The 14,966-nt window shown below is 46.6% G+C and overlaps 1 protein-coding gene across 1 annotated transcript in view; it reads left to right on the top strand.

Moving 5' to 3' along the window:
- Nucleotides 1-11,320, top strand: part of LOC149360842 (pancreatic lipase-related protein 2-like) — a 48,223-nt gene extending 36,903 nt beyond the window's left edge. The window contains exons 6-9 of the mRNA XM_089569408.1: nt 468-704; nt 1,115-1,229; nt 3,989-4,165; nt 11,047-11,320. Coding sequence (XP_089425534.1) covers nt 468-704; nt 1,115-1,229; nt 3,989-4,165; nt 11,047-11,320 — 803 coding nt within the window. The remainder of the gene's footprint in view (nt 1-467; nt 705-1,114; nt 1,230-3,988; nt 4,166-11,046) is intronic.
- The last annotated feature ends 3,646 nt before the right edge of the window (nt 11,321-14,966 follow it).

The raw sequence follows: 14,966 nt of genomic DNA, 5'->3' as shown, positions 1-14,966 counted from the left end.
AAAGACACCGTATTATCAAAGAGATACAAAATTTCTTCCAATGGTGCCGGGAATCGCGCCCAGGACTTGCTGATTGCGAGATGAGCACGCAAGCAACAGGCCACAAAGCTGCGTTGTTCCTTGGGAACAGAGGTGAACCTAACATAAACGTCTCGTTACGGCTATATGCTAGTGGATAGGCGCATCATTAAAAAGTAGAAACATAACAGAATAAAGTTAAATAGCTTAAAAAAACTAAAACTAACAAACGGTGCTTTCGCAGCAAAGGACGTAAGTAGTTCCAAGTGCCTTCCGTAATTTTTCCGTAACGACGTACTGGGCTGGCGCCGTTCGCTCTAAAGAAAATCTCTCTCACAGCTACTGTGATTATCCCTACGTGCTCCCAGAATAAGATAAAAAAATAAAAAGGACGTGTTCAACCAAATATTTGAGATGGCAAAACATTTTTCTGTGTGTTTCCACCACAGGGGGCCACTGGCAGAGCCTGTGTCACCACAGACGCGCCCTGCAGCTCTTCACGGAGTCGGCGAACCCGCAATGTCCGTTCCCGGCTTTCACGTGCGCAAGTTACGAGAGCTTCCTACGGGGCGACTGCTTCCCTTGCGAAAGGCCCACTGACTGCAGCTACATGGGCTATTTTGCGGACCGGTCCAGGGCCCGTGGACGCATGTTCCTCATGACGCGCCAGGAGCCGCCATTCTGTGGTCAGTTGTGGATTTGCTTTTCAGACACCAATGTAGCGCCGGAGATTTGACCGAAAACCCATTAGTACTTCGGGCTCATCAAAATTTGCCGTCAGTCTAAACGACGGCAAAGGAAAGAGAGAGAAGTGCATCGACTGAAAGGGAACACATGGTTATTACGGCTGTCGGAGAAAAACTCGAAAGACGAAGCGCATAAATGTGTAAGGCTGGCATCAGAAAGAAAAAAAAGAAACGTCAAAAACTTTTTACCCTACAAGTAACACCAACACTGAACGAGCGGCTCAGGTGATTTGTATAAAACTGAAGCCTACAGCGTGGAATAGAGCAAGAAAAATGATTGTTTATGGTTTCTGCGTACCGCACGAAATGTCTTACTGTTCTTATGCTTGAACGAATTCTTTTGATTTCAGCGAGTCAGTACAAGCTTCTTGTTAATAGCTCGGTGGGCCAAGAGCCGTCCTGGGGCAAGATCGAGCTTGAATTATTCGCCGAGTCAGGCGCCAACGAGACTTTCAGCATAACAACGTAAGTATGCCGTCATGTAGGGCTTAAAAAAGTTTACTAGAAGTTGTTCGACAGGCAGCGTCCTGTGCCGGAGAGTTGTGTCGGAAAAGTTACATTTACGCCTGAATTAATTGTTACGTTTTCCGTTCAGTTTCAGCTTAGAACGCCTAGTATTGGTCGAATGTTAAGGCAAATCACCCAAGTCGGAGTACATTTGTAATAACTGATTAATTACTCATTGGCATTCACCCAAGCGCAGCCTTACGGCTACAATCGGACGCTGACAGCTTCCACAGAAACTTCGTAGCTGAAGAAAAATGCTCGGTGGTCCGCGGTTCAAATCTGAGATCACCGCTTCAACGCAGCAGTTGCTCTACAAACTGAGCTAACATGTGGTAGGGTGAGAAAGGATTAATTAAGAACTCGAAGTAGCAACAGTGTTGGTCAAATGTTTGGGGAAACCCCCAAAGTACAGTAATTTCTAGGAGCTAATTACTGACTGGTGTCCACCCAAGCACAGTCATACCACTACAAAAGAAAGCTAGCCTTCCTCTGTAGGGGTGTGAGTGCGCTTGGGTAGATTTGAATCAGTAATTACTCCCTTATTAGCGCGCCTGGATTCATATCAAAGATCTTATTAGATGGTGTTGCGCGTTACGGAAAATCACTTGCCTAAAAAAACCATGCTGCGCCTTGATGACGCTAATGCAGTTCATGTTGTAGAATATTCAAATCATAGTGTGCCCTCTATGTAAACAATGGGGCGGAGGGTATCATCCTGCTGTTATTTCTTTGTGGAGGTCCCACAGAGACTCGTGTGCTTAAGGCAATCTACTGCGCTTGTGAATGCATGGCTGCTCGTATTTTGCACAGCTGAGCTGAGATATTTATTGATGAGGTGGGATATAGCGCGCACATAAAGCCAACTGTATGAGGACTTTTGGCCTGTTTCACGACGTTTCGCATCCGCACTGGTGCAGAGCTAGAGCCGATTTATCTTTGCGTATGCGCACCAGTGGACGTGAGCAAATGGAAGCAAAGAGGGGGAAAATTAGCGGCCAGGTGAGACGTTAGAGAGGGAAATGAACGTAAACTAAATAAAACAGTCTGTTTGTGCTGAATCTTGCACCAGCTCCAAAAGGCGAGGATTTTAGCTTTTCGTGTGTGGGTGGTCTCAAACTAAAAATTACATTTAAAATAAATAAAGAAGCAACCACAACTGTGCTACGGGGCATGCTGGAGTGTCACGGGAGATTTTCACAGTACAAGCAAGAAGAAATTTGTCTGCAGTAGAGTTTAAAATTTATTTTCTCATTCCTCTTAACAGATTTGGGAATAAAGTGTATTATCCAACCTAGGTAAAGGCCCATAGAGAAAGCAAGGGAATTCCGTCGGTTAAACGTCATTTTGTAGCAAAGGGTAAACGCGCGAGCAACGAGTGGACCAAATATAGCATTTGTTGAGGCGTTGACTGATTGGGCCGACTGCAACAAAAAGGACTACTTTCCATTCGCCCGTGAAATTTTTTTGCCATTCCTTTGCCAATCGTCCCATTCCATTTCTGCCGTGGCATAGCAACTGATGTCATTTCTTTGTGCAATTTTTTGAAGTCATATTCGAACCGCCGAAGAAGGCAAGCAAACATTCCCACTCTTGTATCGTTCTTCATAAAGCCCCTCCTGCATATCACATTTAGACCCTCAAATCCGGGGCACGCCCAGCTTCATAAGAGGATGTATCGCGTCCGTCCTTGTCCAAAGCTACAGGGTCGTTAAGCAAAATATGAGCTCCAGGCCATAATAGGTCGCTGTAGTTTAATACTGAATAACACCACTGGTATTGTAAAGTGAATTTTATTGACCCATCATTGTGGTTTACGAGCGAATGACGGACGAAATATCGTTGTCTGCTAGCTACTCTTGCTTTTTTTCGCTGCACCGTTTGTTTATTCACGAAAAAATGGATGCGTAAGCTTTAGTTGCTTCCTCTCATCTATTGGAGACTATATGTAGCAAGGGTACTACAGTCTTCTTAGTTTCGCATTCACCTCGCTTATTTCTTCATCGTTTACCGTGAACGCTGGCATACCGCCTCTTTAGAAAGCTGCTCATTCGTTTGCATTGTTCCAGAGTACTCCAATAATAGTATTCGTGTTGCACGTCTGCCGTGTCGCGGGGAAGCGAAATGCGAGTTAAATATCACTGTCGGGGCTGCGCCAGGACTTGCACATCTGGGAAATTTCGTGCATGCCTCCGAAAACGCAAGATACGAGAGGGAAATCGGGCTTGCGAGGAACTATCGACCAGAGTAGTAAGAGAAACCGACGCAACGCGGCTATGGCACAGCGAACTGTGGCGAAAGCATTGATTGCAAGGTCTTCAACGCTACCTCCAGGAGTCTTTTAAAAATATTTAAAAATATTTTGGCGCTGTGCGTCCAAAAAATGATGCCTGCCAACCACGGAAGTATAGCAAATTTTCAAAGGAAGAGAGAACAACGGCCATTTAATTTGAACGGCGACTTCAAATGTCACTGAAGCTTTTGGTAACAGCACTTCCTAAAAACCGAGTACAAAAATAATGCACAAAGATGTGCTTGGCTGCACAAAGCATGAGACAGATGAGCTTAAGAACAGAAGCAGGCTCCAAGGCGCTCACTTCGTTTTTGTTCCCTCCCGAAGCCACCGTTATTCTGTGTTTAAAAATGTGTACATATTAAAATTTCCACTCTGAGCTCCTCTGGTACAATTATTATCGTTGTTTTCCTTTCTTTTTGCATAGTGATTCGCAAGAATTGCGAGGTGGCCAAGCCGAGAAAGTCCTCGTCGCTGCCCACCCGGCTGTTGTGAACATCACTAGGGTAGTGATAAAATACACCAAATATCGCGGATGGATCTACGGAGGAAAAGACTCCTGGTTCATTGACAAGGTGGCCGTCCTTGACAGCTTTGGGTATACGTAAGTACCTTTCACTCCTGTGGTTAGTTTCTGCAAACTGCACCGAAATAAGAGAAGGCTGTCGGTTTGGTGGTAGGATTAATGACGTAATGTAGTAGGCAAAGGGAGCGAGAGCTGTAGTTGCCTCACTCACTATTGACAACTGCTTCTCCTAGACTGAGGTTCAGTTTGGGAGAATGGGTTTTTAAGCATAAAATGCTTTTAGCTCCCGTTGTCGGCAGTGTGGTGACGTCACGCCGAGACCGAGAGCCATCATCCGGGCACTGAAATCCACTCATCCGGGCAATGAAATCCACTCATCCGGGCACTGAATTCCCGTCATCCGGGCACTGAATTCCCGTCATCCGGGCACTGAAATCCACTCATCCGGGCACTGAAATCCACTCATCCGGGCACTGAATTCCAGTCATCCGGACTCTGAAACGAGAACATCCGGGCACCGTACGAGACTTAACGAGATTTAACGACACTCTCTAAGCCCTCCTACGCGACCGGCATGCAAGCGCCGGTTGGTCTCCAAACGAGACAAAAAATAATTGCTGCCAGTGCCTTCTCAATGTTTATCAAGATATCAGTGGAGCTGTGGGTTTGATAATGCACGGAATTATAATTTCCGATTTCTAATAAGGCGGGCAAAAAGCACATAAATGCCACGTTACACTTCGTTGTCATACGTGATCCGGGGGAGAAGCGCTGCGTTCAAAGGGCAAGGCATCGCGCCGAACGGGTGGTGGCGTTCCTCCCTTCCTTTACGGTGCGGTTCGGGTGTCCACCGAGATGGCAGAGAATTACTGCGCCATTTCCTTTCCTCAAAAAACCTTGCGTTCAAATGGCAAGGCATCGCGCTGAACGGGTGGTGGCGTTCCTCCCTTCCGGTACGGTGCGGTTCGGGTGTCCACCGAGATGACATTAGGCCCGTAAACATTTCATGCTTACTCTACTCTCGTTTACGGGAGAGGCAGAGATTTTTTACCGAGCCTTATACCGACTTAATACATTGGTCATATAACCTTGCAGTGTTAGGCCTAGCCGTGATGACCTGTGAACAAGCTCCTCTGGTATCTTTTGCATCGTCATCACGATGGCCTCGTGAGTGAACAAAACTGCAATGAAAGGCATGAAGGTTGTAGAAGAAAGCACAGAATAAGAATGGCCGGAGTATTCCATTTAGACGTACGCTGACCCATGCAGCCAGCAAGGTTTCAGATCGAAATATTTACCGCTGGGTATGTGTCTTGAGTGTGTGGCACGAGATGGCGCCACCACCCCAGCGCCTGTGTGTGTGTGTGTGTGTGTGTGTGCGTGTCTTTAGTGCGTGGCACGAGATGGCGCCACTGCCCCAGCGCCCTAGTAAGTACTGTCTGCGTGTGTACGGCCAGACGCCGGCCCCGTGTAACGTGTAACCCATGTGAATAAAGATTGCTGTCACGTTATCCAAAAACACAACTGGCAGCGAGCATGGGACAGCGCGGACCCGGACGCAAGCGAAGACATCGCATTGTGATGCACGCAGGCAAGTGAACTTGCGCCAGTAGCCAGTGAAGTGAAGCACCCTTCGTTCCCGCGCAAGCATGGCGACGTTTGGCCGAATCGAAGAATACGACAACAAAGAGCCGTGGTCGTCATGCACGGAACGGCTAGATGCGTTCTTCAATGCAAATGGCATCGAAGACGACGATAAGAAAAGTGGGTACCTTTGTCGACGGTCGGCAGAAGCGCGTACGCGACGCTCCGTAGTTTGCTTGCGCCCGCGAAGCCTGAAGAGAAGAATTTCACTGCACTCAGGCTATTCTCAACAGCCACTTCGGCCCCGCTCCATCGGAAATAGCCGAAAGTTATCGCTTCCACACCAGAGTACAGCTCGAGAATGAAAGCGTCGCGGTGTTCGTCGCCGAGCTCCGGCGAATGGCGGAACACTGCAACTTCGGTACGGCGCTGAACCGCATGCTCAGAGACAGACTTCTGTGTGGAATTCGTGACAGAGCCGTGCAGCAACGGTTGTTAGTTGAGAAAAGCCTCACCCTAGAAAAAGCGATTGAGATTGCTAGAACGGCAGAGGCGGCGGAACTCAACGCAAACGAGCTGCGAAAGGGCCACGCGGTCATACCGACTTCCCCGGTTCAAGAAGGCTCAGCAAATTATATCAAGCACAAGAAAAAGCACCTACAAGGGCTCGGTGGCCAAAAAAGGGAGAGACCCGAAGCCTAAAGGCAAATCAAAACCGGACGCCAAGAGAAGTCCAGGCCGTGTGTGCGCTACGGATCCCGTGGTCACAGGCCCCCTGAATGCAAGCACATCAACACAAGGTGTTGAAGTGCGACAAAGTAGGTCACCTGGCGAGCTGTTGTTTGTCTGGTGCTGAGAAAGGGAAGAAGCTGAGCACAACTACAGTGAATACAGTACAGTCGAGCGAGAAGCCACCTGAGTACTACCTGCATTCTTTGCGTGCACAGTCACCCCTGAAGCCAATCACAGTGACATTCATAGTCAATGGAGCGCCACTGGAAATGGAGTTGGATTCAGGTTCTCCGTTTCGTTAATCTCAGAAGATACTTATCGGCAGCACGAAGGTATTTTGCCGCAGCTTTCACGGACAGACATCAAGCTTAACTGCATACGTGGAACAATACCGGTGCAGGGAACGCTGGCAGTTGACGTATGTTTTGGCAAGACTACATGTCAGCAGACACTGCTTTTAGTAGCCTGCAAGAGCCCTAACCTGTGCGGCAGGGATTGGCTTACAGCATTTGACCTACTACCAAGCGAAGTAAATGCGAGACAGCTCGAAGGCACCACTGAAGGGAAAGTGAAAGAAATGCTGCAGGAGTCTGAAGAAATCTTCAGACTAGGCTGCAGGACACTGAAAGGACCACCGGTGCATATCAACGTTCGACCCGATGCACAGCCGCGATACTACAGACCTCGCACGGTACCCTATGCACTTCGGGCCGAGGTTGAAAATGAACTTCAGCGTCTAGAACATAAAAACATCATCACACCAGTGAACCATTCTGAGTGGACTTCGCCGATTGTACCAGTACTCAAAGCAGATGGCCAAAGTGTCAGGATTTGTGGAGACGACTATAAGATCGGTGTGAATCCAGCAGTGGTAACGACACAGTACCCATTGCCAAAAGTCAAAGATATATTCGCATCCTTGCAATGTGGAGTTAAGTTTTCCAAGTTGGATTTCCGCGAAGCTTACAATCAGGTGCCTGTTGATCAAGAAACCAGTAAGGTACTGGTCATCAACACACACAAGGGTCTCTTTGCTTACAACCGTCTAGCATTTGGTGTTTCATCAGCCCCTGCCCTCTTCCAGAGAAAAATGGAAGAAACCCTTCGTGACATCCCAGGCACATCAGTCTACCTAGACGATGTTTTGGTGACAGGAAAAACTGACGCAGAGCACGTTCAGAATCTGCGCAAATTTCTGCAACGAGTCAAAGAGTCAGGGTTGAAGCTCAAACAGGAATAGTGTGAGTTTTTCAAACCATCTCTCATTTACTTGGGCCACGAGATCAATGCCACTGGTCTTTAATCACCAAAGAAAAACACAGAAGCCATCATTGAAGCGCCCGAGCCTAAGGACGTTGGTGAGCTGAGATCCTTCATTGGACTCCTGTCATACTACAGAAAGTTTCTGCCGAACCTGTACACACTACTAGCACCCTTGATGCTCTGCTTCACAAGAACAGTCACTGGAGGTGGAGAGATGAAGAACGAAAAGCTTTTGTGAAAAGCAAGGAAGCCATCATGGAGGCAAAAGCGTTGGCACACTATGACCCATCTAAGGAGCTCGTGCTAACCTGTGATGCTTCACAATATGGTGTAGGTGCGGTGCTTTGACATCGGGATAAAGGGGTTGAATTCCCACTAGCATTCCCATCTCGAAGTCTCACACCTGCGGAGCGAAACTACTCACATCTGGAAAAGGAGGCACTAGCCATTATATTTGGTGTCACATGCTTCAGAGACTACTTGCTATGTCGCAGCTTTGTCCTCATCACTGATCACAAACCACTGGCCGGCATCTTCCTTGAAGATAAAGCAATTGCAGCCATGACTGCTTCACGTATCCAGCGTTGGGCACTCACTCTTGGTACTTACATGTATACTATTGAGCACCGACCTGGAAGTCTCAGTGGAAACGCAGATGCCATGAGCACGCTACCACTGCCAGTGCTCTTTGCGGATCCACCTGAAACACCAGAGCTGGTGAATTCAGTCTCAAGCTTGGAAAAACTGACAGTGTCAGTGAAGCAGCTTCAGCACTATACGAGCTGTGATCAAGCCCTAAGCCAAGTGCTGCTGTGCGTCAAGGACGGATGGCCACAAAGCACCGCAGACAAAGCCCTCCAGCCATTTTGGCAAAGACGTGATGAGATGAACACGTATAAAAATCTCTTGTACTGGGGTAACCGAATCGTGGTGCCTACTCCTGTCCAGAGGCATATCTTGGATCTACTACACGAAACGCACCATTGAATCGTTGTCATGAAAGGCATGGCAAGGTCTTTGTTTTGGTGGCCTGCTATGGACGCTGAAATAGAAAACTGTGCACGACAGTGTACACAGTGTCTGCAGAATTCTCGAATGCCAGCAAAGACTGAACCAGTGTCATGGCTGAGCCAAGCGAATGCTGGGAACGTGTGCACCTGGACTATGCCGGACCGTTTGAAGGTAAAATATGCTCCTTGTACTTGTAGACGCCAAGTCAAAGTGGCTTGAAGTTATCATCGTGCCAAGTGCAACAGCGGAAAACACTGTACAGTATTTGGGGGATATTTTTGCGCGGTTTGGGCTGCCAAGGGGCACTGTAACAGACAATGGAACCCCATTTATTGGCCAAGCTTTCCAGGCATTCCTTTCGGAAAATGGCGTTAAGCACCTACGGACAGCTCCTTTCCATCCGGCACATCCGGCATCAAATGGTTTGGCTGAGCGAACTGTTCGAACAGTAAAGGCCTCAAGAAACCCACGGTTGGAGACCTCGAGCTCCGGCTAGCGAGAGGATTGCTTATGTACCGTAGAGCACCCCGCCCACATGGAACGTCACCATCAGATCTGATGTTGGCATACCCAATGAAAGCGAAGCTGGATCTTAGCATTCTTAGAAGGGAGGAAGAGAGTGCACCCGAGCAGTTGCTGACAGAATACAAGAGGCATTGTGGAGAGAAGAAAAAGGGACCAAAATACAAGAAAGGTGACAGGGTTGCATTTCGCAATTTCGGCAGAGGAGCTAAATGGTCGTTGGGCGAAGTTGATGAAACGAACGTAACTTCCATGGTAACGGTTTCAACCCCTCAAGGGAAAGTTTGCCGTCACAACAACCAAGTGAAAAAGCACTTGGCCACTTTAGCATCAAGTGCAGCGGGTACACCTACAAGCACCGAGGAAGACGTAGCCAGCACCGCAAGCACCTTGGAGGCTGCGGCGATGCCATCTGTGAGACGTTGAACGAACTGTTCGCAAACCCCTACGTTTCTTGGAGAAAACAGCGCTAAGACGAAGGACGAAGAAAAAGAGTACAACAGTACCGACGGCGGTCCTGTTGTACTCTTTTTCTTCGTCGTTCTGTACTCTTCTTCTTCGTCCTTCGTCTTAACGCTGTTTTTTTCCAAGAAACATGTACAAACTAGCTCAACTCTCCGTTTTATTGAAACCCCTACGTTACCGACAACCTTCTTAAGGAAGGAGGAGTGCTGTGTGTCTTCAGTACGTGGCACGAGATGGCGCCACCACCCCAGCGCCTGTGTGTGTGTGTGTGTGTGTGTGTGTGTGTGTGTGTGTGTGTGTGTGTGTGTGTGTGTGTGTGTGTGTGTGTGTGTGTGTGTGCGTGCGTGCGTGCGTGCGTGTGTGTGTGTGTGTGTGTGTGTGTGTGTGCGCGTGCGTGCGTGCGTGCGTGCGTGTCTTGAGTGTGTGGCACGAGATGGCGCCACTGCCCCAGCAAGTACTGTGTGTGTACGGCGACACACCGGCCCCGTGTAACGTGTAACCCCTGTGAATTAAGATTGCTGTTACGTTATCCAAAAACACAACATTTACCATATACTTTGAAAGGCTTTTAATACATAGGAAGCCTCTAAATTTGTGCTCGACATAGAGCAGAAGTTCACGTCCGTCCAGTGCACATTTTACACTGAAAGTTTTTAATTCGTTCTCATTTTACTGATGATATTGACAATATTGTCATTTTTTCGCGTTAATATGATACAATTTTTGGCGCGCCCTGCTTCTCCGTGCCTTTACCGGGTAAGAAACTGCTGGGCTCTCTCAAGCTACAATTCTGAGGTTCTTATCGAGACCTCCTGCGTTCCCTGTGAATGGGCATTATTAAAAATACGAATGAGGTAAACTGGCTACATCTGGTCTCGAGAAGGTCGATATACGGCCCGAAACTCCATTCGAAAAACTCTAATAAAAGCCCGACCTGGGGCATAAATTTTTGTTATGGGTTTCCTTTTCCAACATAAGGGTAATGGCAATAGTAACAGCATTCTTTTTAATAAAGGTGATTAGTAGGTAGTGAGAATGTGAAAACTCTTCTTCAGCAGAGTGATGCGAAAAGTGATGAGGAAATCGTCCAAATCTCCCTCAAAAGAAAAAACTGAATAAATATATATGGTACACAAGATACTGCACTTCTTTTTATCACACTAGCGCCAATCAGTTTCGCCACCGCACATGCGCTCTGTTTTAAAAACATGGAGCTGTAGTAAAGCCAGTGAGACCATGGAACTCTGGTAGGATTAAACATTTCGGGTGGAACTTCAAGCGCTCAGCAAAACGCGCTCCAGAAAGACTGTAATGTTGGCAGCAAAGACTAATTGTGAGGATAAAGTGAATAAGGAAGTCTTTTAAAACTATCTCGCTTTCAGAGTCTCGTACTGTGGCCTGCGCACCCGACTCACAGACGGGCGGCCGCTGAAGCTTCGTATGCGACCCGAAGACTGCAAACCGCCACCTGCGCAGCGAGTGGCTCGCCTGGTGTGGCAGGTTCTCAGTGATCCGGTGGTGGGCAGCCAGCCAAGGCCTCCTCGGCTTGTGTGGACACTCAGGCTGGAAGATGCCGAGATTGCCTCGTCAGCTCTGGCTGCCACTCCTGTCGACGCCCGTCCGCCAGCAGCTCTCACGCCACCCAGGAATCCCTGAGCTTGGTCCAGGCTCAGCATTTCCATATTGTGCACATCCGGTGGAGAGGATTGCAGTCAGCTAAGGGTATGTTCACACCTAACGATATTCAGCAAAATTGTAATACGTGTTTTTAACGGTCCCGCGCAAAGCTTCCTTAAGAAAGTTTAAATTACCGTTCAGCTAAGTCAGTACCGGGGTGTACATTGTTTCACAGTCCAAAATCCGCACCACAGACCTATGACGCACGGTTCTCAAATGTGGTTGCGAATGTGAGTGTTGTGGATAATATGATGACAAGTGTCATCTCAGGATTATTCTCGTAGTACGAGCAAAGTCCGCGGTTTACTGCGTCTGAGAGCATGAACAATGAATTGTAAGTCCTTTGAGAAGTTTCTTTTTATCAATTTAAAAGTGGGGCGTGTTTGTATTCTGAAAATGAAGGGTGATGCTTTCATTCATAAGCAGTGATGAAATGTGCGCTCTCAAAAAGTGTGTACTGTCCTCGTGGCATTTGCTTTTTGGAAATAGCTGGGAAGATATTAAAAAATATGCATAATAAAACAAATTACTTAGTTATTCCTTAAAACACATTTGCGTGCTATCAAACCATCACTGGTGTTGTGTGCAGGAGATCGGGATTTCTCCGTGACCCGTAATTTCGTACAAAATGTCCCTATGTTCTTCAGAGGCGCTGGTGCAGAGCTCCTACTTGTGTAGTTGTGCTGTAAATGTTCTAGACCACTCTTTGTCTCCGCACCCGCTACTTGATTCGCTACAGACAGTTTTAGCACATTAAAAGAAAGATCACAATCGTACGCGGAATGATTCTGCTGCTAGTGTTTGCTGAACTATTAGGTTTTATTCTTATGAACAGATCTAAAATGTAATTTTTCCACTATTTCTCGCAGTGTGCAGAGCGACTTGATAACCATGCACAAGATCGCAAGAACAGCGTCCTGGTGACATGTGAATAGTAGTAGTCCTTAAAGCGCCGAACATAAATTATCAGGTCAGTGTTCGTTCTTGTCTCCAATTTTATTGCGGACTCCTTATATAGATGAAAGTGGTGAGTGGAAACGAAAAACAAACAACGCCAGGGGACAAGCACAAGCGCTGTGGTGTCGGAGCTACAACGCATAATGAGCGGCTCGTAGATCAAAGAGTAAAAGTAACGCCCAGTAAAGACTAAAGTATTTAGTTCCACACTTTAATGGTTCCCGCGATTTGTACAACGTTTTGATGAGACATCCATTCTCGACAGAACGAAAAAATCAGTTTTCCTGGCTGTCCTTGAAAGCACTTTACATAGCGGAAAATTGAGAGCGTGCCTTAGAGCTACATATTTTAAATCTATCTCCACCAAGGGGTAAGATTGTTCAGTTCGCGAATTCGTTAACTTTGTAAATCGAGTGTTTTTTGCTAGTGCTTGTGCATGTGTTGTGAAAGGTACAGAGGGCAAAACGCATGTCTAGAACACGCTCTGAGCGTGTTTTGGGATTAACACGCGATAACTAGCGGTGACATTTGGTTAAAAATGGTCTGGATGTAAACATGTGCAGTTAAACGCATATAATTTCATCGTCGTTTTTTGCCTCCTTGGTCCCAGCGGTTTTGGGGGCTCCGGAACACACAGTTTGGTTGTTCTAGGCATGTGTTTTGCCCTCTGTACACAAATGCGCGCTTTCAGGGGAAATAATGCAGTTATGACTAGCTGCGCTAAAATAAAGTGCCGATTGCGGTTCTCACATATCTATTGTTTGTCTTTTGTTTGCGCTCTCCCGTTACCAGGAAAAAAACCATTTACCAACAAACCCCACCTAAAGACCTAAAGTTCTTTTAAAGTTCCTGTGTAAGCTTGTGGTGGCGGTCATACATCCGCTGTCGTTAAACAAGAATCGAAGGCTTTCGCAATAGTCCTACAATATATATTTTATACAGAAATTGCATCAATTAGTTCCGACTTATTGCATGACAGGACAATCACTGTGTCCTAGCACAATTAAAGAGACTTTTCATGTAGCACTGGAGCGTCAGAAGTTAGCGAAGGTCACGCATTGTTTCTCGACCAATGACCTACTCACACTTGGACTGCTGAAGCACGCTGAAGCGCTCGAAGACCAACGAAGGCAACGTCACGTGGAAGAGATGACTGACAGGGAGACTGGCGTAGACGAGAGAAAGGCAGTCTGACGAGACAAACTGGGAAGTGTCGCCAACAGTGGGCGGCATCCCCAGTGTTGAGAATTTACGGCACGGCACCCTGTTCACAAGTTATGCACTCCTTCTGCATCAAACTTTGTTGCAAATTTTGATGCGAGCGTGCTCTCAGCAGCCAGCACTTTCCGGTACAATTGTATGACGTCTCTGTGATCAAGATGTGTGCAGAAAAAAGAAAGAAAGAATGTGCTGTTGCCAGCCAGCGTCGAAGAATTCCTAATATCTCATTTAGTGGTAAGCTATGGAGAAAATAGGAAGACATTTATTGGCCAAGTCGTTTTGTGTCCCACCGTTGTAGTTGGATTTAGGCCTTTAATGTCGGCTTTCAAAAGAGTTGCCGGTGTACCCGGGTTCGAGCCTGACAGCGGCGGCCACGTTTCATTGGAGGCGAAAGGGAAAAGGCGACTATGTGCTCTGTGAAGCCAGTGCACGTTAAAGATGCTCAGGTGGTAGAAATTGTTCAGGAGCCCTTAACTACAGCATCTCTTTTTCTTCTATTCACTCCCGCATTCCTCTCTTTCGAATAAATCATTTTAAAGAAATAATCGAACATTATTTCATATTTTTTGACGTTGCCTGCATGTTATTTCATGTTTTGAACCCTAAACTAGCCAATAGCTAAATGCCCAAACAGCTGCTGAAATTCTGTACAAAAAGAAGATAATAAAGGAAAAACAAAGTGCCCGCGCTCATTATGGAACTATTGCAAAAAACATGCACGGCAGGTTCAGTGGGCAGTGATCGCGCTTATAGAATACCATTTTGGTCTTGCTTTGTCATCGTTTTGGTGAGCGTTAATATGCTCTACTACTTTTTTCTTCTCACTGCTCTGACCATTTAAACCAAGCCAGCAAACGCTTCGCTACTCATAGAGCTAGAAATGTTTCGGCATCGACAAAAAGTGAAAGTAATCGGGAAATTGTTCCACAAAAATTATCCCAAACAGTTTGAAACGTAGGCAACTGCTTCTATGAGCACCTGTGATGTCTTTCTGTTCGTATGGTACTTTGTGGTGTCTTAGTTGTCTTATCAAATGTACAATGCTTTCCTATTTCTGAACCGAAAATAAGGCGTACAAAAAGACAGTAAGCCAAACTGTGCAGCCAATACTGAAAATTCCCGATCTTTAGGGATAGAATCTGCATAGAATTAGGGCGTGCCTGTAACGACAGGCATATAATCTGCATTGCTTTCAGTAATGCTTTGTTAACGCGTTTATCTTTCAATTAGTGTAATCTGATGCAGCCTGGCAGACAGGTATAGGTTTGATTTTTTGACACGAAACAAAGCTCTTCAGAAATAGAGCGTCAGCGGTAAGAAAAATTCAAACATATTGTTATCTTCACCTCATTGCATTGCTCATGTAGATAAGAAATATGGATGGAAACTTTGGTAGATCTAGTTTTTCTTTTTTTAGCTGCGTAAGTTCACTCTCAAAGCCGAATCA

This window comes from Amblyomma mixtum, chromosome 2 (genome assembly GCF_055824585.1).
Source record: "Amblyomma mixtum isolate Tamu chromosome 2, ASM5582458v1, whole genome shotgun sequence".
Classification (NCBI taxonomy): Eukaryota; Metazoa; Arthropoda; class Arachnida; order Ixodida; family Ixodidae; genus Amblyomma; species Amblyomma mixtum.
The sequence above is the reverse complement of the archived record's forward strand: the minus strand, read 5'-3'. Positions and strand labels throughout refer to the sequence as shown.